Source organism: Chinchilla lanigera, unplaced genomic scaffold (genome assembly GCF_000276665.1).
Source record: "Chinchilla lanigera isolate Chin_1 unplaced genomic scaffold, ChiLan1.0 scaffold00141, whole genome shotgun sequence".
NCBI lineage: Eukaryota > Metazoa > Chordata > Mammalia > Rodentia > Chinchillidae > Chinchilla > Chinchilla lanigera.
This window is the reverse complement of record NW_004955542.1, coordinates 1,760,830-1,785,339: the sequence shown is the minus strand read 5'-3', so window position 1 is coordinate 1,785,339 and position 24,510 is coordinate 1,760,830. Positions and strand designations below refer to the sequence as shown.

General features: G+C 49.1%; 1 protein-coding gene across 11 annotated transcripts in view; it reads right to left on the bottom strand.

Moving 5' to 3' along the window:
• Hdac4 (histone deacetylase 4) overlaps positions 1-24,510 on the bottom strand; it is a 256,470-nt gene that overhangs the window by 100,821 nt on the left and 131,139 nt on the right. For all 11 annotated transcript variants that reach the window (XM_013508107.1, XM_013508109.1, XM_013508114.1 and 8 more), the window contains one exon: positions 23,821-23,892. In XM_013508107.1, coding sequence (XP_013363561.1) covers positions 23,821-23,892 — 72 coding nt within the window. The remainder of the gene's footprint in view (positions 1-23,820; positions 23,893-24,510) is intronic.

The window sequence follows — 24,510 nt, the reverse complement described above, 5'->3', positions numbered from 1 at the left end:
TCTGAGACCACAATCTTGGTGCTAGGGTGAGCACTATAACTGGGCTGGGACTTAGGCCATATTTATCTGTACTAGAGCTTTTGTGAATTTCCAGAGTGAAATTACATGTGTGTGCTCACTCTGCCACCCCGCCTTGGAACTTCAGAGCTCATACCTTATTAAAACCATCATTCAAAAGGACTGTCACAGCCAAACTCCAATCAAAATTCTGATTTCGATGCAACATCATCATCTTCCCCTGAAGTGTTCTTAAGTATAATGATTCAATGTAACCATATGAGCCTGTGCATGTGTAATGGACCAGAGGTGAAGTCAGGAGTGCTTTTCAGTGGAAAGTGTGAAAGTATTCTGCAGGGAATGCCTATGACAAAAGCAGCTTTGCCTTGGCTTCATGTGCAGGTGAGTTCTTATGTATCACTTCCCTTGCTCTCATTCAGACATGTATGCAGAGTGCCAAAGAAACAAGCTTATGCTAACACCTTGCTACAGTAGAAATTATGCTTGAAAAATAAAATACATGGTACAAGAAGAGGCTGTTTTGTTTTCAAATGAAATCAAAATGTAAAGGATATACAAACACCGTACATGCATACAAATATGCCCAGGGACAGTGTTCCAATCTGGCCCCAGGCAGGAAAGAGAGGCACTGGATGCTATTTATGCTAATGTAACCCTGGTACTGGGTCTCCCCTGCACAGTTCTGGAAATCAGACAGTGGTTGCACACACTTTTTTTTTTTTTTTTGGTTTTTCTCCGGTACCGGGAACCGAACTCACGGCCTTGCGCATGCCAGGCAGGCGCTTTGCCGCTGAGCTAAATCCCCAGCCCCGGTTGCACACACTTCTAAGGTACCGGTCTACCCGGCTTCCGCCTTTGAAACCAGGAGGGAGGAGGAGAGGTGCTCATTCCCTGCTGAAGGTGAGGCAGGTAGGGCAGGCTCCCTTCCCTTCCTGGTCTCTTCCTCCACCCCAGGCTGCCTGTGGGCTGACTGCAGCCGAAGGCTGCACAGATAGGTATGGTAAGACTCTACAGGGACTCACAGACACCAACTCTGTACCACTGGACAGGTGGGGAGCACAAGCCCAGTCAACAGCAAACCCAAGAAAGACCTCTGCCATTTCATTCTTGACTGGTACAGGCTCAGGAGGGCCTGCTGGGGCCTGGGGCCAGAGGGAGAACTGTAGCTTCCAGGCCACGCGGGGCAGCAGTTCTCAGGCTGGGGCGGGTCAGGAACGAGGCCAGAGCTTCAGCCCTATCCCGCAGTGGCCAGCCAGCCTCTGTGGCCCCAGCTGCACTGCTGGGATCCAGACACCCCAAAGCCTGCAAGCCCTGCTCCAAAGCTGACACTGAATCCCCCCTGGGACCATGCTCAGGAGCAACAGTGCAAACACACAGAGCCCGAGTCCCCACCCATGGCTGGCCCGGCTCCCTCAAGGCTGTTGGGACCTGGGCTGTTGCTGCTGACTAAAGGCTGGGACTCCCTTGTAATTACTGCTGCTGCTGAATGAACTCTCTCTTTCCTGAAAAGCTCCTGTGTAGAGGCAGCCACCCTGCCTAGCACAGCTGCTCACCACTGGGACACAGCCCCAAAGGGAGGCTGCCCTCCACCAGGAGCAACAGGAAAGCACTGCCAAACATACCTGCAGAGCAGACAGAAGGGAGAATCCCTGAAATACTGTTTTCACTGCTAAAAATAAAAGGCTACAATTAGCGCCAGATAAGTGCTTTACACCACTGTCTCTATTTTTCACCTTCGTCAGCTTGTACCTCCACCCAGCTCGACCCATCTTCCCAACTAGGAGTTTCCAAGAAGTTTTACTCCTGGCAGAAAAGCTAAGTGGACCATACACAAACAAGGGCAGCTGTCAGGGCACTAAGCCCCCCGGAAGGAAGCTCCCCAGTGGCGCAACACCTCTTAGAGGCTGGTTAACTCTGCTGTGGATCTGAGAAGCGTGATGCTCTCAGAAAGCTGTGAGCAAGCTCTGCAGCTGTGCCGAGCCCTGCGTGGGGAGATAGCAGGAGAAGGGGACAGTCCACAGGTGGCGCCATACTGGAGTGGAGGCTCTCCAGGTCCAGCCAGTGGCGGGGAAGATGTCAGCACCCCTGGGATGGGCAGCAGTGTGGCATAGAGGACATGGATATGGACAGGCATGGGAAGGTTCCTCTTCTTTTTAACCATTAAATCAAATCCTGGGTTCACACGGGAACACTAGATAAAAACACAGGCGACATGCCTGGATTTTGGGAACGGCATCTTGTACTCTTAAGCAGAGGCTGAGAAATCTGGATGAAACACAAAGGAGAGCTCACATGTCCAGGACAAAAAGAAACAAAGGATGGACAGTGCCCACGATGCCTTCAGCCATCACCACCAACACACAACTGTGCCCTTTAACCAAGGAGACAGAAATTGCTAAGTACTTTAGAAAGTAAGAGAAAAGGCACAAATCTAAAACATTAGGAGTTTAAAGGGCCACCTAGCTTCAGATATGACAGACATTAAAAAAAGGAATACACTGAACAACTTTAGGCCAGGTTAAAAGCCTACATAAAAGACACACATTTCCAGAAAAACACAATTTTCCGAACTTGGAGGGAAGAAAAACAGAAAGCAGAACAACTCCACACTTTACCCATAAACTACACTGAATCAGTACCTCAAAACCTTTCTCGAAATCATTTTAGAGGCAGGCCTGGCAAAGTTTCACCGGAGTGATCATTCAGGTGTAAGTAAGACTCTTCAAGAGACTCAGAAAGAAGGGTGATCCTGAGCTCACTGGGGGAGGGAAGTACAAAACCCTGCTGCAAAAGCCCTACAAAGACATTATCCAAAAGACAAAATTCAGTCTTTGTCAGGAACCTCGCATGGCAAGCTTAATCTAGTGGGCTGTACAAAAGCTAACAGACCCAAACAAGTGGTGCCGAAGTAAGAAATGAGAAGTGCACAGGACACCTGTAACTGTAACTCCCTGCATCACATAGGATTGTCTTCACCATCAAAGCAAGCACTAAGATCAAACCCAACAACGATTCAGAATGAGCGCTCTTGGCAAACTAGGAAAACAGAAAAGGTCTCTAGCCTGAGAGAGAACTAGTGAATCCTCTTTAAGTGGGGTCAGCTTGAAGCAGCAAGCTCCTATCCACCCTGCCCAGGTGGCCAGCTACCATGGTGAGTGTTCAAAACGCTCCAGACTCTGGCTTAGGATTTGAACTCCCTCTGTGACACAGGTTATCGAACTAATACGAAAAATTAACAAGATGCCAGAGAAGCTCAACATAAAGGGGGAAAAAAAATCAAATGATGTCAATACACTGCAAAAAGAGGAAAACCTGACATTAAACACACACACACACACACACACACACACACACACACACACACACACAGAGTATTTGGAATTAAATCTAACAAAAGTGGGAAAGACCTACAGAGAAAAATTATAGTACTGTTGAAGGATATTAAGTGACCCAAATAAACGATCACACTTGAGGACAAGGACTTATTGTTGTAAAGATGTCAATTCTCTCCAAACTGATCTATCCATGCAGTGCAGAGTAGCACCTGCTCCTGATCACTGATCCAAAGCCACACAGGAGAACAGAGTCCAGCACAGTCACTAGGCTGTCACACAGGTGGCTCACATGGAACAGACCAAGTGTAAAGGCCTCTGCTGGGACACAGCCACGCGTCTTGGACAGGAGGCGGAAGCATCCCTGCTTACACCATGTGACACGGTTAATCCACGTGGATGCGACCCATAGGTGTAAGGTTACAGAAGATACCACCGGGAAACACCCTCTTGTCCTCAGAACAGAACTCAATATGCAGTGAAGGCTTCTTGCCAAAAAGATTAAAGGGGCGCACTTGACTACACCTAAACTAAGCCCTGCTGCTTATTAGTTTGCCTCGGAGAGGGAAGCTAGTCATGGAAGACAGCCGACACATATAAACCCTTTTACTTGGCAAAGAACTTGTGTCTGCAACACACAGGCAAGCCCTTTAACTTGGAAGTCAAAGACGGGGCAAGAGAAGAACTGTCAAACACAGGAGAACGCTTTCCATGGGAAGCCCTGTAAGCTAACCACACGGGCAGTCCCAGGCCTCCAGGAGACCCTGGCCGCCCCGGCACAGGCTCACAGGACAGGGACCACAGGGCATGGAGAGGTGGGCAGGATGCGGCCCTTGTAGGAAACCTGTGCCTTCTCCTGCAGAGTTGCATCTTGATTTGGCTGGGCCGGTCCCCAAAGCAGTGGTGGCCAGAGGACCTTCAAGGGGTTGGGGAGGCCGTGAGGTCTGGGATCAGCCCCGGGCCAGTTGGTGCCCATCTGGTCTGGGGCTGGGTCCTCCTACAGGTCACCCTTATCTAGCACTATCACCTAGCACACCACCTCCTTTAGCAAACTCAACGTTTCTCAAAAAATACATTTAAATTCCATTTTAAGTTTGCCTATTGGAAATTAGTTTAGTGAAAATTTCTGAGAGAATGAAATCAGTATATTGTTTTCTTCATCCTCTTTGGGTGGAAACCCAGACCTGCTGCTCCCCCAGTGCAAAGCTGTGGAAAGCAGGGCCCCCAGCCTCCCCCTTGTGGGCCCTGCTCACTTCTCCTGGGGAGCACAGTCCTGCTGGAACAGGTAGGGCCCCAAGACCCGGCCTAGGAAAGGAAGCTAAAGAAGCGTCAGCCTAGAGTTTCACCAAGAAACTCCCAGCTCCTGGCCTCTCTGCCTAGCCTGAGTGGCACGGCCACCAGCAGCAGCTCACAGGGATCCCAGCTCTCGGGGTACGTCTGAGGTCATAGGGCCCAGTCACTCAGCAGCTGAAGAGGCAGCTCCAGACCCCATGCAGGGCCTGGGAGATCAGCTCAAGAAGACAGCACCTGCCTGGGCATGTGGGGTCCCTGGGCTCATCCCCAGCACCAAAAATATACACGGAAGTTGGAAAGAAACCCCAGGCAAGGACTCCTCCTTCTTTGTTTGCACAGAGCTGCTGGACATGTGCAAAACCTGTGACACACTCCCCACACAGCTGCCAGACCCGTGTAAGCCCCGTGACACACTCCCCACACAGCTGCCGGGCGCGTGTAAGCCCAGGGACACACTCTCAGTGCTGGCATCCTAAGATCTCTCCAAGGTCTGCACAGCTGCTCATGCCTTCTCTGAAATCACAGGGAACAAACAGCCCAAAGCAGCAGCAGAGGGAGCAGGGAGCACACCCTGAGGGCGGGGGAGAGCCCGGGCTGCTGGCACTGAGTTTGACTGCAGACTGACGAGCAGAGGCTGCCCAGTCTCTCCACCTGGGTACTCTGAACCACTCATCCCTCCGTGCAGAGTCAACTTTATAAAACCTCCTCTAAACATGAACAGCATTCTCCCAGACTCCAGAAGTGCCTAACAGCGAACAGTATGAATGTAGAGTTTATTGTTCGAATCATAAAGACTTTAATTCTGAAGATCACAGAAAAATGCATTTTTAAAAAAGAAATGGATAAAAGTAGTTGTGAAGTATGGTGTTTCAAATCTCTGTACTACCATGATTCAACATACAAAACAACAAAAAAATTTTTTTACCTGTGCATGGTGGCATGTAATTCCACCACTGGGAAGGCTGAGGCAGGATGATCATTCCAAGTTTGAGGCTAACCTGGGCTACAAAGTGAGCTCAATGCCAGCCTCAAATGTGTAGTGAGATCCTGTCTCAAAATGATAAAAAAAAAAAAAAAAAAGGAATCTCTAATTTAAAGCTGGGTGTGGTAGTGGGTGCTTGGAATCCCAGTACTCAGGAGGCTGAGGCAGGAGGATCACCATGAGTTTGAGGCCAGCCCGGGCCTTATGAACCCTTATGAACTACATAAGTGAGTTCAAGGTCCGCTTGTACTACATAGCAAGACCCTGTCTCAAAAAAAACAAAAAACAAAACAAAACAAAAAAACCCAACAACAAAAAAACCCCAACCAAACAAAGATAGTCTCTAATTTAAACTGTGAAACTAAAAGTTTAAAGGGCCTTTATACCCAACAGCCTCCTGGCTGGCCTGGGGAAGAGGTTTCACTCTTGGCATTTAAAGAATTGCTTCTTGTAAAGAACACAGGGTAAGGGCACTGACCCTGCTCCCTCCCTAAAGCCCCACTCAGACAAGAAGAAGAAAAAAGGGGCATAAATCTTTCCAATAAAACAGATCACACAAGGAGACCACGGCCATGGCATTTTGGTACGTGGTGCTGAAAGGATACTTGTCTGCCAGCTGGGGCAGCTGGGGCAGCTGGGGCAGCCAGGGCCATCAGCCTGGGCAGGGCTGGGCTCCACCAGCCCTGGACCTCCCCCCCATGGGACTGCCCCCTTCCGTCCCCCAGACGCCCAGGCTTGGTGCTACCCAGCAAAGGGCTGGCCTAAAACAGGCGCACAGAGTGGCACACAGAGTGGCAGGCTGCGGGGGCCTGCACCCAGGGTGGACGGAAGAGCCCTCTTCAGGGGGAAGGGACTAGGTCAAGGAAAGGGCACCACAGACAAAAGCATCCTGGACCAGAACTGGACAGCAGCAGGCTTGTTACCTGGTCAAGCCCCACGCTGTCGGCTGGAGACTCACTGTAGGTACCAGGCATCCAGGGCCATGCTCAGGAGACTGAGCAAAGGCACCCCTGCGGCCTGCACAGCTACCAGAAAATAGTGTGGGCCCCTCTGTCTACCTCCAACCAGCCTGCCACTGCCTTGCCTGCACTTGGGCTGGGAGACCCAAGAGCCTCTGCCCACCCATTTGCCCCTGCTTCAGGTCCTTCTGCCCAGCTGGTGGCTTGAACCCTTATCTCAACTTCAACAGTGGGCACCTGAGGTGGTCAGACTAAAATGTGCAGCGCATGACTTCCAGGAGGGAAGCCCAAGAACAGGCTGGGGACAGCCCACTCTGCACACACCTAACAGAACACGGCAACTAGGGCTGGGCCTGGAGTCTGCCCTGGCACTAGTGGGTGGACAGCCTGTCAGTTACACGAGCTAGGCAGCAAGTGTTTCAGGGAAACATCACAGAAAGATGGGGAAACTGGCACAGAGGAGGGAGAAATCAACCCACTGTTACAGTGACAAGACGCAAAGGCTGACTCTGCTTAGGGCCATGTTTGTGTCAGTCTCCTGAGGCTGCCATATATAACAACAAATCAGTGTAACTTAGCAAGGTAAAGCAGTACACACTGATTGCCTTACACTTCTGCAGGCTGGAAGTCTGAAATGGGGTTAACAGAATTAAGTACAAGGCACACTGGCAGGGCTGTGTTTCTTCTGCAGGTTTTGGGAGGCTCTGGCCCTTGGCTCCTGGTTCCTTCCATCCTCACAGGCAGCAGCTGCCCCTTTCTGCTGTCCTCATGGCTCCATCAGACTGGGTCTGTTGACTCCCTCCTGGAAGGTCCCTGTGACTGGCTCCATCCAGAAATAATGGGACTGTCTCCACCTAGAGAGCCCTAGGCGAAGCCCCTCTGCCATGGAAGGAATCACGGCCACAGGTTTTGGGGACCGGGGGGTGGACATTGTTTGAGAGTTGACTATTCTGCCAACCACCCTCTGTTTCTGGGTTGAGATCAGACTGCAGGGGTCAGGATGGAAGCAGAGACAGAGAAGGTGGCTCTGGTCATGGTCCAGGGGGAGACAACAGCAGTCTGGGCCGCATGAGCACAATGGAGGTGAGGAGATGCTGCTGGACTCGGCTCATATCTTGGTAGCTTTACTAGGCGCATTTTGCATCCCATCCTTCCAAACGCACAACTGAAAGACTTTTTAGTAAATTTACCACGCTGTACCAGGATATCTGTTCTGAACACCTTCCCCCGGGAGATGTGAAGGAGAGCAACAGGTCTGGTTCTCAGGCTGTGTGTGGGACAGCTAAGAAAGGGAAGTCAGGATGGCCTTGGAGGGAAAGGCTAGTGGGAAAGCAGGCGTGTGGGGCAGATCAGGAAGTCTGGGAAGCCCAAAAATGCCCAGTGGTGCTCCAGAGCAAATGCCAGCTCGTGCCCTGGAATTTCAGGGAGAGCCAGGCTGGAACACAGCGTCTGCACGGCAGCAGCGTCAGGTGGGGTTCTGAGCCACAGTGGCTGGGGCAGACCAGTGAGAGTCCATGAGGACAAGCCCTGGGCATCGGACGCTGAGACAGCACGGAGGCTGCGGACACATGGCCCAGACAGAGGGAGGGACCGGGAGCACAGTGCTAGCACACGGTGCTTCAGAAGAGGAGGACAGTCCTCTGTGTCTTTCTGGCCAGATGCTACTGAGCGGCATGGAGCCTGGCAAGTAGATTAGTAAAACTAGGTACTGTGAGACCCAGAGAAGACTGGGTCTCCTCCCCAGGGGCCTGGGCTCTTCCCCTGGGCACGAAGCAAGAGAATCAGAGCCTAGTGCCAACTTTACCTCCCTTTTCTGGATCAACCATGCTGACACAGCCCACACCAGAATGCGCCCAAGATCTCCTGTGGAAAACCACACACCCTGCCAACCACCATGAGAACAAGAACAAAAAATCCCACCCAACAGCCCAGTGGGACCAGTGTGGCCACGTGGACTGGGGCTGAAACCTAGATGCACGCCTCTGCAGGTTTCTCGGGGGCAGTGGACAGCTATTTGCCCTGAGTGAGCTATCACGCAGGGCAAACCCTTGGCATGCAATATGGTAAAGGCGCATCTGAGTCCCGATGATGATAATAAAGGTGTAATTTATACCTTTGGCTCGACTCATAAAAGTTAGGGTATATCTGCTTCATACACCCAACTTCACTGTTAAAATATGTACTCGTCACACATTAACCTCTAATTTGTTGTGAAAGTCAAATACATAACTCTAAAGTACGTGTGTGTGTATACCTCACACTTACACCCTTATTGCTTATCTATTTTCATTCAGCTACACTACGCGAAGCTTTTCCCCTGGGAAAAGCTTTCCCCACATGACCAAATATAAAGTAGCACATGTTTATATACATATGTAAACACATAGATAAATATGTATGCAATACTTACGGCTGGAAATTCCATTCAAGAAGCAAAATAAAATGTTCTTACTCCTCTTCTGACGGAAAAATGTAAGAGGAGAGTTTCCAAAACACACTGGCTCAAAACAATGCTTCCCTCCCCTGGGCTATGAGGACACCTCGATGGAGGGCCGGGGCCGGGGCCGGGGCTGGGGCTGCCGACTGTGGCCTCCAGGGTGCCTCCTGCCCGGTGGCGGTGCTCCTGCCCTCCTTCCCTGGAAGAGAGCAGGCCCTGAGAAATGAGGGCCCTGGAGGGTGGGCATCCTGGTGAGAGGAGACCTAGCCGCGCTGCCCCACCCCTACAAGAGGAGGGCTGCATCCGCCCCAGTTTCTGCGTGACTCAGTGTCAGGTTTGGAGAATGAGAGCGAGGAGCGAAAGACAGGTTTAAAGAACTGCACGCCATGCCACGCTCCTTCCTGTTCCCCCAGCACCTACCGGAGCCCTTGGCGCAGTGGGCTTGGAGCTCTCACGGCAGTGCAGACACTGTATCCTGGCTGTGGTCATGGGGAGGGCAAGGGGTGGGCATGCCCCTCACACGGTTCGTAGAGGCGCCAGTGCGGAGCAGGCACGGCAGGCAAGGGGCTGTCTGGGAGCCGCAGCACCCCTCTGCAAGGTGAGAAAGCAAGGGGCCCTTCATCCCCCCAGCCACCAGTGCAGGGCCCCGCAGAGGACACAGGCAAGAGGCCAGCCTCTCAGCGCTTCCATTTTAGAAAGGGCGTGGGGGAAGCAACCAACTGCATTCACGTCCTTACTGCTCTCAGCGAAGAACAGCAATCATGCTGAAGTTACCAAGTCCACTATTTATGTGTTAAGAAGAGAAGCACCAGAATTAAAAATAATACTGCAACTAACAAGATCAGAAAATGAAAGAGAAGAAACAGAAAAAACATATAGTACTCGAATTATTTAATTTTTCACAAGGACAACAATAAATCTGCCTAAAGTTGCTACAACATGAAACCACAATTTAGGAAAAGTACACAAACTGATTAATGTTCCCATAAAAAGCTCTAAGAAGAGGACCAGAAATTGAACTATACATGTGAACCCTAGAAATGCCAAGAAATGATATTCATAAGGCATCAAAAAACAACATTATAAAAAGAAAGAAAACAAAACTGGATGAAAATTTTAGCACCAAATATGTCTGTTGTATCACAAATATAAATGAGGTATACTGAAATACAAATTATCAGGTTGGGTAAAACATAAGACTGGAACAATGTATTTGTTTTTAACAAAAACCATCCAGAATTTAAAAATTTAGATTAGAAAAGCTCCAGCAGGCAGATAAGGAAAAATAATGTGAAGTCAGAATACCAATATGACAAAGATGTCAAGAAAGCAGTCACAAGATCCAGAAGAGTTTCACAAATATGAAGTTTACCATTTACAAAGAACACATGTGTGTCAGTAAAATAAGAAAAAATGGGCAGAAACAGTGGATCTGAAGTGGGCCCTGTACACTCCAAATGGAGCAACTACACAAAAGTAAGCACACAGAGGATGTGAATAATATAGCTAATGCTTCAGTAACAGACATACCTCAAATTCTCTATGAGATTAAAATCAGTGACACATAAGGGCACAAGAGCTTCCAAACACACACACTGCTCAGTGTAGAGGTGTGTCCCAGTGTGGCAGTGCTGAGCACTTAGGGGGTGATCAGCTCAGGGGGCTCTGCCCTCAGGAACAAGTGCACTAATTCTCCTGAGGCTGGATCAGCTCCCTCAAGCAAGGGTTGAACCGGGCACCACCCTGTTCTGCCTCTCACGTGCACTCGGCGCCCTCCTGCTTTGGCCAGTGAGGTGAAGTGGCAGCAGGCCTTGCCACATGCTGGCACCATGCTCTTGGTCTCTCCAGCCTCTGGAACCATGAGCCAAAGCCAATCTCTCTCCTTTGTGAATTGCCTAGCCTCAGGCACTCTGTTATAGCAACAGAAATCACACTAAGACACACTGATACAGGGTATGAACCCTACCTCTGAACACACTGCGAAAGAACTCGAGACCTTAATAAAACAAGTAGAAACAAAAAGCCAGCTATAGGGAAACTCAACTGTTACCCCTTAAATACTTCAAATTCTAAATTCAAGAAAATGAAATTTATAAAAGAGTTAACATACCACACACAAGAGTTTTTAGGACTTCACTAAAGTTGAGACCAGAAAATAATTCAGTTGTACACACTTCAGTAATTAAGAAAGCAGTCTAAACGAAGAATCACTGGGCACACAGGTTAGATGAAGTAGAAAAGTGAGGTGCAGATCAGTGGTAGAGCATGTACTCAATATGCACAAGGAAGGGTCTGGGTTCATAAACAGCACAAAAAAGAAAAGAAAGAAAGGGGGATGAGGGAGGGAAGGAGGAATGGAGGGAAAATCAAAGGAGAGAGGAAGAAAATTATATGTTGTTCAAGGTAGGTAAAGTTTGTCCACGCTTATTAGGGAAGGTAGATAACAGGGAAAGATCATAGCTGGGAAAGGCTCTCAGGAACCACTGTAGCATTAAAAGGAGGGAAAATCCCCAAAATATTTTCGTAAAATAGTCATTTTACGAAAATCTTCAATGACACACAAAATGAGACAGAAGAATGTAATATACACTCACTAATTCCCAGTTTCAATAATTAGCAGCATTAGTAATCTTGTTTCATTAGTAACATCCATCTTTTTGCTTGCTTTCTAATCCTATGTAATGAAAGCTCTCAATTTTAAATTCATAAAAGATTGGAAATGAGTTGTCTATTTTTAAGAGGCAGGTTTTCCTCACTAATAATATAAGTTTAAGAAAATGATTATAGAGTCATAGGAAGTTGCCAAGATATCACAGAGATGCCTACACCCTGGGCTGAACTGCCCAGGGTCCTGTGTGTGCGGCTCTAGCCCTTTCATCACTGCCTGTAGTTGAAGCAAGAGTGACGGTCCGACCCAGAGCATTCCAAACGCACACCCTGGATATGTCTCCTTCTATCGGCAGTGACACCTGAGCCACAAACAGCCTCCCACCGGTTTCCTTCACCCACTCCATCTGTAACTGTCTCAAGTATTTCCTCTGTAGATGTTGGAAACCATGTCAGACAGTGTGTCCATCCTTGCTTCCACCATGGCAAACACAATTTAGGGAAATAAAGGGTAGAAATAAAGAGGAGGAGCTTCAAGGTCTCCAGAAGGTTGCCTGATGTACACTGTCAGGAAAGGGACAGACACAGAGCAAAGGGGCTGTCAGGCACCAGCCTCTACTACACCAGGAGAGGAGCCATAATTGTCTCAGGAAATCCCTGGAATTAATCATGGCTCCAAACAACAAAGGCTACCAAAAGAAAGAGTGATAAGAAAGAAAGGAGAGGGGCGGTCTAAGTCTCTGCACTCTCTCTAGGTGAGCAGAGGCTACTGGGAAGGTCAGCTGCCACCCCTGCTGTGCCCGCAGCAGCACAGCTGCACTGCCATGCAGAGAGAGCACAAGACACAGGACCACCAAGGAAGAGTGGTGCTCACACCTGTGGACATGCTGAAGGATTCCTCGAATGTATGATAAATTTAAACATCTTACTTGTCAGCCAATGTCACTGTAGACAGTGAGCTGTTTTTATAGGGTACCTCACAGTTTGGTTTGAGTCTCTTCTGGTGCATGTTTTTTCAAAATGCCTATTAAATGACAAGCGGACATTCCTGAAGCTACTGCAGATGACAAAGGAACAAAACTATTTCTGTAGATCACTTGCATGGGCCTTCCCTCCAGAGAAACAGGCTATGTCAATAGAGAAGAAGCCTTTACCCCCGAGTATGTCCCAGATTTGATTCCGACAGGAAGTGCAGTTCTTGCTGCCCCGCACCCAGTGGAGGGCGGCTGTGAACTCGCTGGGTGTGAGGGGACTCCACGGTGCCACGAGGACGGCGTGCTCAGCAGTCACAGACTGGCTGCCCGTACTCGGCGAAGCCGTGGTGGACTCGAAGGGCAGCCTGCGTGCACGGAGTGCTCTGCGTGGCCTGCATGCGTGCAGTCTGTCTGGGGGTGGCCGGCCATCTGTGCTCCTTGGCTCAGGAGCTCAACAATGAAGCACGGGCTGGATCTCCCTGCTCCCCGCTTCAGAACTGCCCTCAAAGCTCCGTACAAAATCCATTAGACATTTCTAATTTGTTCTATATCCCCAAGAAGGAAAAACATTTTATGGAAACACAGTATTTGCAAATGACATGAGAAAAAGCTGTAAATAAAAACCTGGCAAGCCACTGGTAATTTGGCGTTCAAGATATACACAAATGTACTTCCTGGAAGCCATAAATAGAATGAGGCCGCACCCTGCCAAAAAAATGGCAAAATGCACTTTAAGTTCTCACATATAAGTGCAGCCACTAAAGACAAACACATCCTTCAGAAATAATGGAAGGACTGAGCAATCCCTCTAAGACTTCGCTGCAGTAATTTCTATAAACAAAGTATTACGGGAAGAGAACTCTAAGGCTGTACAACTGCAATGCAAAGGCAGTAAAACGGGAACAGCAACAACAAAGCTAAGGGTTATTACTGAGCACAGATTATCTCCTCTAGTCCTCCCAGCTGGGATGTCACAGGCGGAAAATCACAGATGCAGCGCCGGCAGCAGCCTACCAGGTGCACGGCCTGTGGGTGCAGACACGCCTGGGTCTGGGCCCAGACACACCACCTGGAACCACACTCCCTCTTGCCTCTGCAGTCCACCAGCATAGACCTCGAACTACACTGAAAGCAACTGGATTAGCCCAAACTCAATGGGTGAAAATACATTACTGGAAAGTTAAAAGAGTTCCAGTGGTCCAGGAAGGCTACCAATCTCATCTGCAATTGTCCTTGCCACTGCAGTTACGTAAGGTCAAGTTTACACAAGGGTGTATTTCGGAGTTTCCTTCCTAGCAACCTCCAAACGTTTGCTTATGTATTTCATCTAACAGCTGGGCCACAGGAGGAACCACTATTACCTAACACTAACAGTTGAAATATTTAAAAATAGAACATGTTTCTTACGCTTGGCAGAAGTTGAAGAACAGGCAGCAACGAGATGGACCAAAGGCTGTACTTGTGGGGCAAGCAGGCCCCATCCAGCCTGGCACTGTTTGGTTGGGCCAGGCTGCCCTCCTGGGCTTTGAGAAACCACCATGATCCCACTTGACTTCAAAGGTCCAACCAGGCATGCAGCATCCTTCAAGGTCATTGTGGGTCACCAGGGAGGGGAACAGCCCCATTGTGGGGGTTGGGGAAGCAGGGTTCAGGTGTCAGCATCTAGAGGAATCCCCGGGAGCCTATGTGTGACCATGAGGAAGTTACCTGGCCTGTCCGCCTGCTTCCTAACCTGCACCTACTGTGGAACATCCCAGGAGAAGGACCTGCCAGTGTACACACAGAACTTAGATCAAGGACAGCAGCAGCACTGGGAAGGAGGCTCGTTGCCATCACTGCCATCATCATTACTTAGCAGCAGCAGAGCTACACCCTGAGCAAGTCTTGCAGAAAACTGTAACACCTGTGGCTTTATCGGGTGGGCGGTGGCACGTGGATCTCTTACCTCGCGCCCGTGCCCCTACTGTGGCACAAATTCCAGAGTCGGCAACACGGTGCTTAGGTTCATGGGAAACTGCACCACTCCCTCCAGCCCTTCATGGCCCAAACCTCTTCCAAGTTCAGCTCATGCTCCCAACTGCCAGCTGCACGTTTAACAGTGTCTTAGACAACACACCCGCAACACGAACACCCATTTCCCGCTAGGCTGGCTCCATCCACACATCCCACTCCACTATCTAGATCTTCAAAGCCCAAACCCCGGGCTACCCCTGCCTTCCTACAGCTCACAGGCACCCTCAGTAAGTCCTACAGACTGTCAAGTATTTCCAGAGTCTGAACAATGTTCTCCATTCCCACCTGGCTGAGCTGCTGAACCTGCCTGGCCTAGTGCTAACCTCTGACGGGTCTCCATACTGCCCTAGCACCCCTGCCTCGTGGCTACCAGCACACTCTATGGCACGCCTCATGTGGTGTCCCTCTGCTTGGACCTCTAGGAACCTACAAGGCACTAGAGGGAATACCTAACTGCCCAGGTTAGGTCAGGAAGTCCCTCCTCAGTGACTGTCACTCACACGGCCCAGCCCTCCACTCCACACCTCCTCCTCCTCTCCTGACCTCCTAGCTGGCCTCTGCGTACCACCTGGAGTTTCCCCTCCCTCCCTGGGATGCTTCTCCCAGAGCTTACTTGACCAGCTCCACCATCCAATGTTCTCAGGGAGTCCCGCCCTAACTGCCAGTGTAGAGTCCAGCCCTCTCCACTTCTGCTACTCTCCTAGCTCCCCAAGTAACCCCTCACATTTAGTGCTGTCCTCTCTTCCTCCCCGCACTGCTACAGGGGTGTCTGCATTAGTCATAAATGCCTGGCTGCTAGATGATGCACCTGATGTGAGCCAGGTGTGGTGAAGCACACCCAGTATGAGCCAGATAATGTAAGTACTATGACAGCACTTGAGGCAGGAGGATCACAAGTCCAAGCCCAGGCTGGGCAACTTAAAACTTTAGAGATCCTGACTCAAAAAATAAAAAAGGGCTGGGGATGTAGCTCAGTGCTACAGCCCTGGGGTCAATCCTCAGGGCTGAGGGGTCAATAAAAAGGGAGTGCAGGGATCTAGTGGCTTCCTGGCCAGTCCTTCCTGCATCCCCTCATGCCTGCCTGCTCATCTCCCTCCTGGGCACTCAGCCCTGCCCCCTTCTATCTCTGGCTGATCCCCCAAATCCCCAAGAATTAGTGCCCAGTAACAGAGACAACTCCTCTGACATACACTACAGACCACAGGCTGACTCAGCAAACTCAGACACTCCATAACTTCTAAGTACACGCAATCAAAGAAAGTAACAAAAGACTATCTGAAAAGTCATACTTTGAGAAGTAAAAAACACTTCTAAATATCACTTTTGAAAGAAAAAAAGTGAAACAAATTTGCAAAGAACTCTCTTGTGAAACATTAATACTCTACTATTAACGCAACTATACTTTCTAAATTAAATATTGCAAATTAGAACTTATCAAAACCAACTCCATTTCTACCCAGAGGAAACTGTATAACCTTAAACACTTCACTGAAAAGGAAGAAAGTATAAAAATTAATGAGCTGAATGTTCAATCCAAGAAGTTAGAATGAGATATCCACATAAGCTCAAAGAAGGTAGGACAGACATGAGAACAGGAATTGATGAAGGGGAACACAAACATCTAATCCCTAAGGCGGAGGAGTAGAGCTGGGGCCAGTGCCATCCAGTGCCCAACCCTACCCTGGGCCAAATCTGCACTTTCCATGTGGCCCCCCGAAGGGCCTAGACTACCATCTGCAGTCCACAGTGGAGACACTTGGAGGGAGGCTGAGGCTGGGACAGCCCAGAGACAGAGATAGGAGAGTGCGGAAGGCCAGGGAGGTGTGAAAGACAGAGCTCTACGTGTCCCACGGAGCGCCAGAGACCTCTGTGAGGCTGGAAGGAAGGCAGCCCATCCCTCAGGCTCCTGGCCATACCAGCAGGGCCACCAGGCTCTTTTCTTTCTACTCCAGTCACACATTGAGGACCCACCACCCAAAGGACATCTCCAGTATGCCCTTACCGGGGTTGCAGGGCTCCTACTGGGAATATAGAGGCCGAGTCTGGTTCCACACAGTACTTGACAGTGTGCCCATGTTGTTGTGAGGTCCACAAGTGTAAATATGGCACTGGCCTCCCTAGAGGATAGTGCTGGGATGAGGAAAACAGCATGGGAGGTTAAAGTGTGGCCACTGGAGACATTTTGGCTGGGCCAAGACCACCTAAGATGGGCCAGCTTCAATAAGAGCACTCCCTCAGCCCGGCTGGGCGTGCTCTGGACACCACTCATAGAAGTCTCTGGACACATTTTAATACTCCAGAGCCTTAAAGCACGGAATAAAAAACTGGCAATAAAAGAAGAACATAAAAAGTGCTTCAACCACAAATGGTGTCACAATGCACAAATCTGTCCCTGGACACCAGCTCTAGTAATCAGGAAAACATCAGTGACACTTCAGATGCACAAACACTGAAAAACAAATCCTGTCTTCCCTCTCATAACAGCCCGGAACTCACAAACACTTGTGGGTAGCGATAGGCTTCTATTTCCTACATCAGCATGGGCCTTGGAGTTGCTACTCAGGCCACTACATGTTTCTTCCTGGAAAACTGAGAAGCAGCCAGTTGCCAGCTGCACACGCCAGGCTCTGTGTGCTGTGTGACAGCTCAGGAGCACCTGGAGCCCAGATAGGATTGTTGGGACAGCTGCCCCGGCCTCCAGTGCACTGTGACCAAGACCTGCCTGCATCTCACTGCCACACTCTTCCTGCAGGCAGCATTGAGCTCTGTGACTGTGGGTTATAGCAGCAAGATGAAACGTAATGGGGTGGAACACTTGTGATAAATATAAATAACCCAACAATCTAATTTCTACCCAGGATGGGGAAGGCCTTTATCTTTCTCCCTCAAGCACTGGTGATATTGGAAGAACACAGCTGGAAAACAAGGCTGGCAGAAAACAGAGCCAGTCCACAGTTGGGTTGGAAGGCAGAGCTCAGCCAGACACAGGCTCATCCAGAGCCACGGGGACATTTCTGGTGAAAAATGGCAGCGGGAACACCATCATTATTTTACTCCCTCCAAGATGCCACTAAATCAGTACGTGGTTTAAAAAGACAAAACCAATACCAACACAAACAAAACACAAATGAGAGATAAACAGCAGCAACAACACTGTGCACAAGAAATCAGAACAACCTGGATGAATACTGGAAAGCTGTCCCATCAGACACCAGCAGGCTGGCTCCAGAGCAAGTGGTGGCCAACAGAACGGCAGCAAGGCAATAGCTGCGAAGTGCTCGGGGGCATAGGTTGGCAGCGCCAGGACCCCGAAGGGAGGCAGAGGCAGGCCCAAAGCAGGAGACAGAACATCTGCTCACGGAGCATGGGTTCCTGGGCCTCTCTTACCAAGGCAGCCAGCAAAGCTAGAAACCCACTTCTGGACAAGGAGAGGGCACAGGCACCATCCTTAGGAACCACACGGCTGGCAGCAGGGACTAAGCTGTCATAGCTGTGTAGGCAGAGTCCTGGCCTTCTTGCCCTAGAGTGTGGGCACTCAGCTCCAGCACCCCTAGTGAGGATATAGGGAAGGAGCAGGCCTTGAAGCCTCAGTTGACAGGACCCCAAGGGTCTCAATCTCAGAGGGGCCCATCTCTCCTAAAGATGAGCAGACAGCTCAGACAGGATGGTTATCCCAGAGGGCAGAGCTTGGGCATACAGACAGCACCTTGGAGGGCACAGTGCCATGCCCCCAGGGAAGGGAAGACACACCTCAAAGACAGCCACTGGGAACAGAAGGCAGACTTGGAGCTGGAAGCCGGCCCAGGGCATAACCCTCCACCCTGACATCGGCACAACAGGCAGGACTGTAACTCAGAAGGCAGATCACGGGGCCACAGAGGGCAAACTCAATTCACATCCCAACTGTGCTAGTCACACCCCTCTGGGGAGGTGCAGGAGCTATGAGGGAGGGCAGGGGGGGAGGTGGGGAGGAGGGGTGGGAGGAGGCCCTTCTGTTAATACCCAGTCGAAATGGAGGAGCAGGGACAGATGCCTCACCGAGCAAGTGAGGAGGAAAAGAGATCAGACAAAACGACACTGTGCGTTTGTGTCCATCAGAGGTGCTGCCCATGACCCACAGCAGCCTGACACACCTGCCATGGAACTGTTCCTGTGAGTCCGAAATGGGAGGGAGAGGGAGAGCCAGGGACCTTTCCCAGGCGGTGGCAAGCAGCCCGAGAGAAATGGCTGCTTTGAAGAGTCAAAGCAGTGGGAAGGATGTGTGTGTACAAAACTCAAGTTGGTGTGACCTAAGGAAGACAAGTCCTCTTCTCTTATTTTATTGTGCCTCCAAAAAATAAAATGCAACCAAAAAACTTTTAAATCAATAAACATAAAAAAGGCCAACCAGGTGGCATTCTATGCTAGTAGGGAGGACCAGAGGGGCAGTGGATGTGGGCCTCTTCTTATGCCAGCCCACTCCTATTAGCAGCCTGGGAACCAGAGAGGAATGGTCACCAAGAAGGACAATCAGGAGGACAATGGAAGTTCCAGGGGTTGAGACAGCCCCTCAGTAAGGAGCCGAAGGAGTGCTCTTTGCATTCCCACCCTGCTGGAGCTTCAGCAGAGCCATCCTTAGGAACCACCAATGTCACCATTAGCCCTCTACTCCACCCTGCCCCAAGCCAGAGACTCCAGCTTCACGTTAGAGACACACAGAGTAGTTTCTAGGGGGAAGAGTAAGACGACTGCAACCACAGCTGTGTTTGCAGGGCTGCGTGTAATCCCTGGGCTTCGGTGTCAGTAGGGCACTTGCTGAGCCTTCCCCCGGGTACATGTGCTCTCACTTGGGTATGGGATCCAGGTTCCTCTCATCAAGCCAGGCAGTGGCTACAGTGGGGAGATGACTTGAGCTTCGGATTCCTGACAGACTCGGCAGCTCCTGCCAAAATTCAAGTCAGTGTCTAGAAGCCCAGTAACTGCGCTTCTGGATACGAGTCATACACCTTTGTGATTTAGGAATCCATGGCTAAAGCAAAGTAATAACTTTTTGCTATTTTAGAGACATTCTCTCTCATTTCGGTACTTTTACCCCTTTAAGATTCCAGAAGTTTCTCTTAAAAATTGTACTTTTGATGTGAAACCTTAAAAGTAAAGCTCGTAGAGGGGAGAAATACTTATTGGGTGCTCACTAAGAACTGCAGCCTTGCTAGGGTCCTGCAGCTGTGGAAGGTGCTTGGTGGCACTGCACTGTCTCAGGAATATGGGGAGCCTCCTGTGTACCCCTCAAGTGACAGAAAGGCGCAGTATTTCTAAGGATGTCTTCACCACCAGTAGCACAACCCTGAGAGAAATGGGCTCTTGCCCCATGACTTCTATGCTGAGTGGCCCTGGAAAAGTGACCTTGGACCTCGGGACCCTGCCTTCCTTCAGCCTGAGACAGGGGAAGACGCAAGTGCAGGGAACAGCATGTGGATAAAGCCCTCAGTGTGCTATGCAGTCTCCAGCAAGGGCTTCGGACCCGCATCCTACTATTATTTGGGTTTTGTACTCTGCTCGGTTCCTGTGTATTGTCCATGAGCTCGCTCAAGGCTTACCAGCACCTGTGCCATCCAGCTCTGGGCTGCCTTGCCCTGCAGTTCTGGAGACCAACACTCAGTACATGGTACAGTGCCATTTCTCCATAGTAAGTATTCATCCTTTTATGATCAGGGGAAAAGTAAAAAATTACAATGATTAGAAACAAACGATTTACTAGCTTTTTTAGGCTTCCTCCAATCTGAGCTAATGATACAGTTGAGTAGGTGATTCCAGTTTGGTATTTTGCTGGCCTGTACCAGAACTCACTCCCCTAGCTGACTAAGTGATTTCTCACCTACTGTGGGAGTTACACTCCAGAGACCCCCACAATAGGTGAAAATCTGCGAAGTAGCGGTGTTATATTTATTTCATTATTTATATATATATATTTTAAGACTTTATAAACCTTTCCCACATGCCTATAAACCTTTCCCACTCTCTTATTAACCTTTAGGCAAGAATAATTAAAATCATAAATATTATATAAATATTATATAAATACCTATATACTACAAAATCCCGCGATACAGTGAGAACTCCACGATACAGAATTAGATGTACTTTTAAAAACCCACAACACAGTGAGAACTGTAACATAGCAAGGGGCGACTGTATTTCCCACTCTGCCCTCTGTCCTCAAGCTCCAGCATGTCCTCTCCCACCACAGTGGACTGAGAACACTGCCTCCCTGCTCTGTGGGCAACACCAGGCGCAGGTGAGAGCCCGGTCCACAAGATCCCCCCAGCACCCAGGACGGCCATGCCAACTCCACCTCTGCACTGAGTCCCTACCCGGGGCCGCCCTTGTGTTCACTGACAAAGACATGGACCACTAGAGGGAGGGGAGACGATACAACCTGGTCTTGCTGGCAATGTTTAATTTCTTCAAAAGAAATATTAACAGGAAGTCTGTATATCTGCTATAAAGCCAAATGAATATGCACTCCCTGTCTTTTCTCTTTTATCTTAGAATTACTTTACAATTAACTTCCTTGTGTGATGCTGGGAATTGAACCCAGGGTCTTGTGCATGCTACGCAAGCACTCTCCCACTAAATTATACCACAGCCCTAAGATTTTTTAAACAATGGAAAAAGGGAATACAGAAAAAAAGAAAAGTCTTATTTACATGTAAGAGGAAGGAAGTTGAAAAAAAAATTGGAATTAATTCCAATCAAACAGCATTTTCATCCAGCACAGATTCTTCCAACAAAGGGATATGCTCTCCTGGTGGAGCTGAAAGTCTCAGTTCAAGCTGGCATACAAATAGAGGATACAAGTCAAGCTTTTTTTATTTAAAGTGAAACTTTGTTAGAAGGTAAGAGTATTTTAAAAGAAGAACAATCAGGAAACCCTGCTTTGAAAATGCCACTGTTCATGATGGAATGGTCAAGAAACTGGAGAGGTGAGTGCACTTTCTCTGTGCACTTTCCATATTCACAGGAAAGTGTCTGTACGTGGAACAAGCTCCAATTGGATCAATTCCTCAGTTTTATCTTCTATGCTGTTTCATACCTCCAAGTGGAAACAGAACAAGAGAGGTTAAATCCAATTGCTAGGAAATACACAAATAGGGATTGACATAAAAATATACCTAAAAATATTTCCACTTTCACATCTAAAAAATATGGCTTTAAGGACATTCTTACATCAATTTTTAAAGTAATATATAACTGGAGATGAGTATTTCCTTGAGGCATTGTACACTGGATTCACGTGGCCAGAGCACCCTCACCTTTAGCAGTTCTAGGGCAACACCAACACATGGGCTTCACAATGGATGCTCCACACAGAACTCTCTGCCAGCTGCGCACAGCACTGCAAAGGGTGCAAACACTTCAATCTCCACTGATGCCAACATATGCAATCAGCACCAGGAAATACAAACTGTCCTTCGGCTGACCAATAGGAACCTAGCTACAAGGAGAGTAACGAGGACCACCAGTTTCACAGGGGCACCCTTCCTGGCCCTCTGTAGCGCAAGTTGGGTGGTTCCTCACATAAGAGAATGAGGGTAAAAAGCGATAGCAAATGTTCCATTCTTGAACTGGCATGCCATAGCTATCTCCCACACTATTTTCAATACTAGTTAAAAGGACATTAAGAAATGATGTTTATTGAGGAACCACTGACACACACATCTGACACATATAAAAGCTGACATATGTATTTGGTCTTTGTGAGAATTCTGCAGAGAGGCATTATCCCCATCTAAACAAAACATGACTATTTAACAACATGACTAAGATCACAAAGCCAGCAAGTACCAGCACATCCACTTTGGCCATGGTCCAGTCTCACATTAAGGTGGGGTCTAGGTCCCTGCTAACTACACTTCCCATGTCAGAAAATCCTGTGGAAGCCATCTTTTCTGGTTTGCTTGGAAACACTACATATTTACTGTATTCTCACAGTCCATCAAGCCATCTGAAAAGCTCTCTTCCACACCAGCACCAGGAGCCCAAGAAGCTTCAAAATGTCCAGCCTACACAAGGATTCAGTATAAACACCAACAACACAGGCAAAGTGAACTTGAGAGAAAGCAAAAGACTGCTTACACGAGGCAGACTTTTAAATGTGAGCGTCTCCCGGGTATTTAAAGCTCTGAAGACAGGCTCCTGTGTGGGGCAGCCAGTTGTTTGTGAGGCAAGAATGGAGAGGACTGCGGTGGCAGAGCCCAGGTCCCAGGAAGGAAACGAACACCTTTTGGGGGCACAGTTAAGACTCCTCTGGAGCTCTGTGTTTGCAGAAATGCCAGAAAGACCCTTGGCCCTCCTCAGAGAAGAAACATCTCTTCCTCACCAGCTTCTACTTCTGGGGGGCGGGGTGATGTCCTAGGGTCCCAGGGGCACAGGGGGCTGCACTGCCAAAGAGGGTGTGGCAACAGCACAAAGACCAGAGACCAGGACATCAGACATGGCAATGGCACATGTGTGAGACAAGGACTGCAGCTCACTGAGCCCTGGGTCTGCAGGAGATCCAGACTTTACCCTAAGACCAAGGGCCCTGGAAGAAGGGAGCTCATGCTCTGAGTTCAAGACCTAAAGGATTCTACGCGAGGGAAGGGGTCTGACTGAAGAAGAAAACACAAAAATGTGTCCATTGCATACAGACTTAGAAAACATTACTTCAAGCATAATACTTAGAAATATCGTCTATGGAGAGATTTATAATTACAGTCAATTTTTTTTGTTAAAAACAGGTGCTTGACAGACTGCAATCTGACTCAGTTTACCAAGAGAACCCAAAGGCCCCTGGACAACATGTGAGCTGCCTGAGGCCATGCGGCTGGTCAGGAGCCTGGCCACACAACGGTGTGGAACTCCTAGCCCCAGGCTGGAGCCCACACAAGCTCAGAACTCTTCCCACAGACCCTCACTGGACCAGTGCCTCACTGGACCTGTGCCTGGGCTTAAAGCTAAAACAGGCAGTCAGTCTCTGGGCAGAACATATCCTTTAGATCAGTGCTTCTCTGCCACTTAGACTGCAGCAAGCCAAGGTCCATTTCATCTTCAAAACGAGGTTTCTCTGACCCCAGGTAAGAGTGCCCACAACACAAGGAAACTGCTGACCCACACCTCGCCCCTTCTCACCACACTCCCCCAACAAAGCAGAGCCTCAAACCACAGGCAGCATGTGCGGACTTACCCGTGCTGGGCATGTGATTCACGCGGGCAGGGTTCAGCAACTCCACTGGCTGGTCTCGACCAGAAAGACCATCTGGAGAACAGAGAAGGCACTGGCTTCAGAAACTGCGTGCATTTCAGCAAAAATGCTTTATAGTGCGTGTCAGCAAGGAACAACTCTCAGCAAACAACGGAAATGTATGTGCCCTTCTTACTTATGAAGGAGGACGGTTTAATTTCATCATGGATTGTTTTTATTTGTCAGAGAAAATGAAAGGGCCTTTGTAGAATAATCAAAACAGTCCCCAGTTAAGATATAACAAACTCCAATTCCTGTCCTAAAGGCATCTGGCTTAGCTATTTTGGTTTACTTCTGTTTAGCAACCACCTTGTATCTACTCGTGTTTATCAGAAGTGGGCTTTCCTGCAGAAACCAAACACATTCATGTGATAAAGACAGAAAAGCTGGGTCTGGATGCTAACAGAAATGCAGCCCAGGGGACATGGCCCAAAGCCGCTGTGGGCATGCAGGGCAGCCAGAAAAGGAGTGTGCTGGAGACACATTCCTTTGAGAAAAATGCCTTGGTGGTGCCTCATAGGAATCACGGTATTGTTTCTTTTAACCCACTTTTGACTGTATTCAGAACTGTTCCATCTATTCTGACTCACTGAGAAAAATCAGACTGGAACATGTCCACCACCTAAGCTTGGT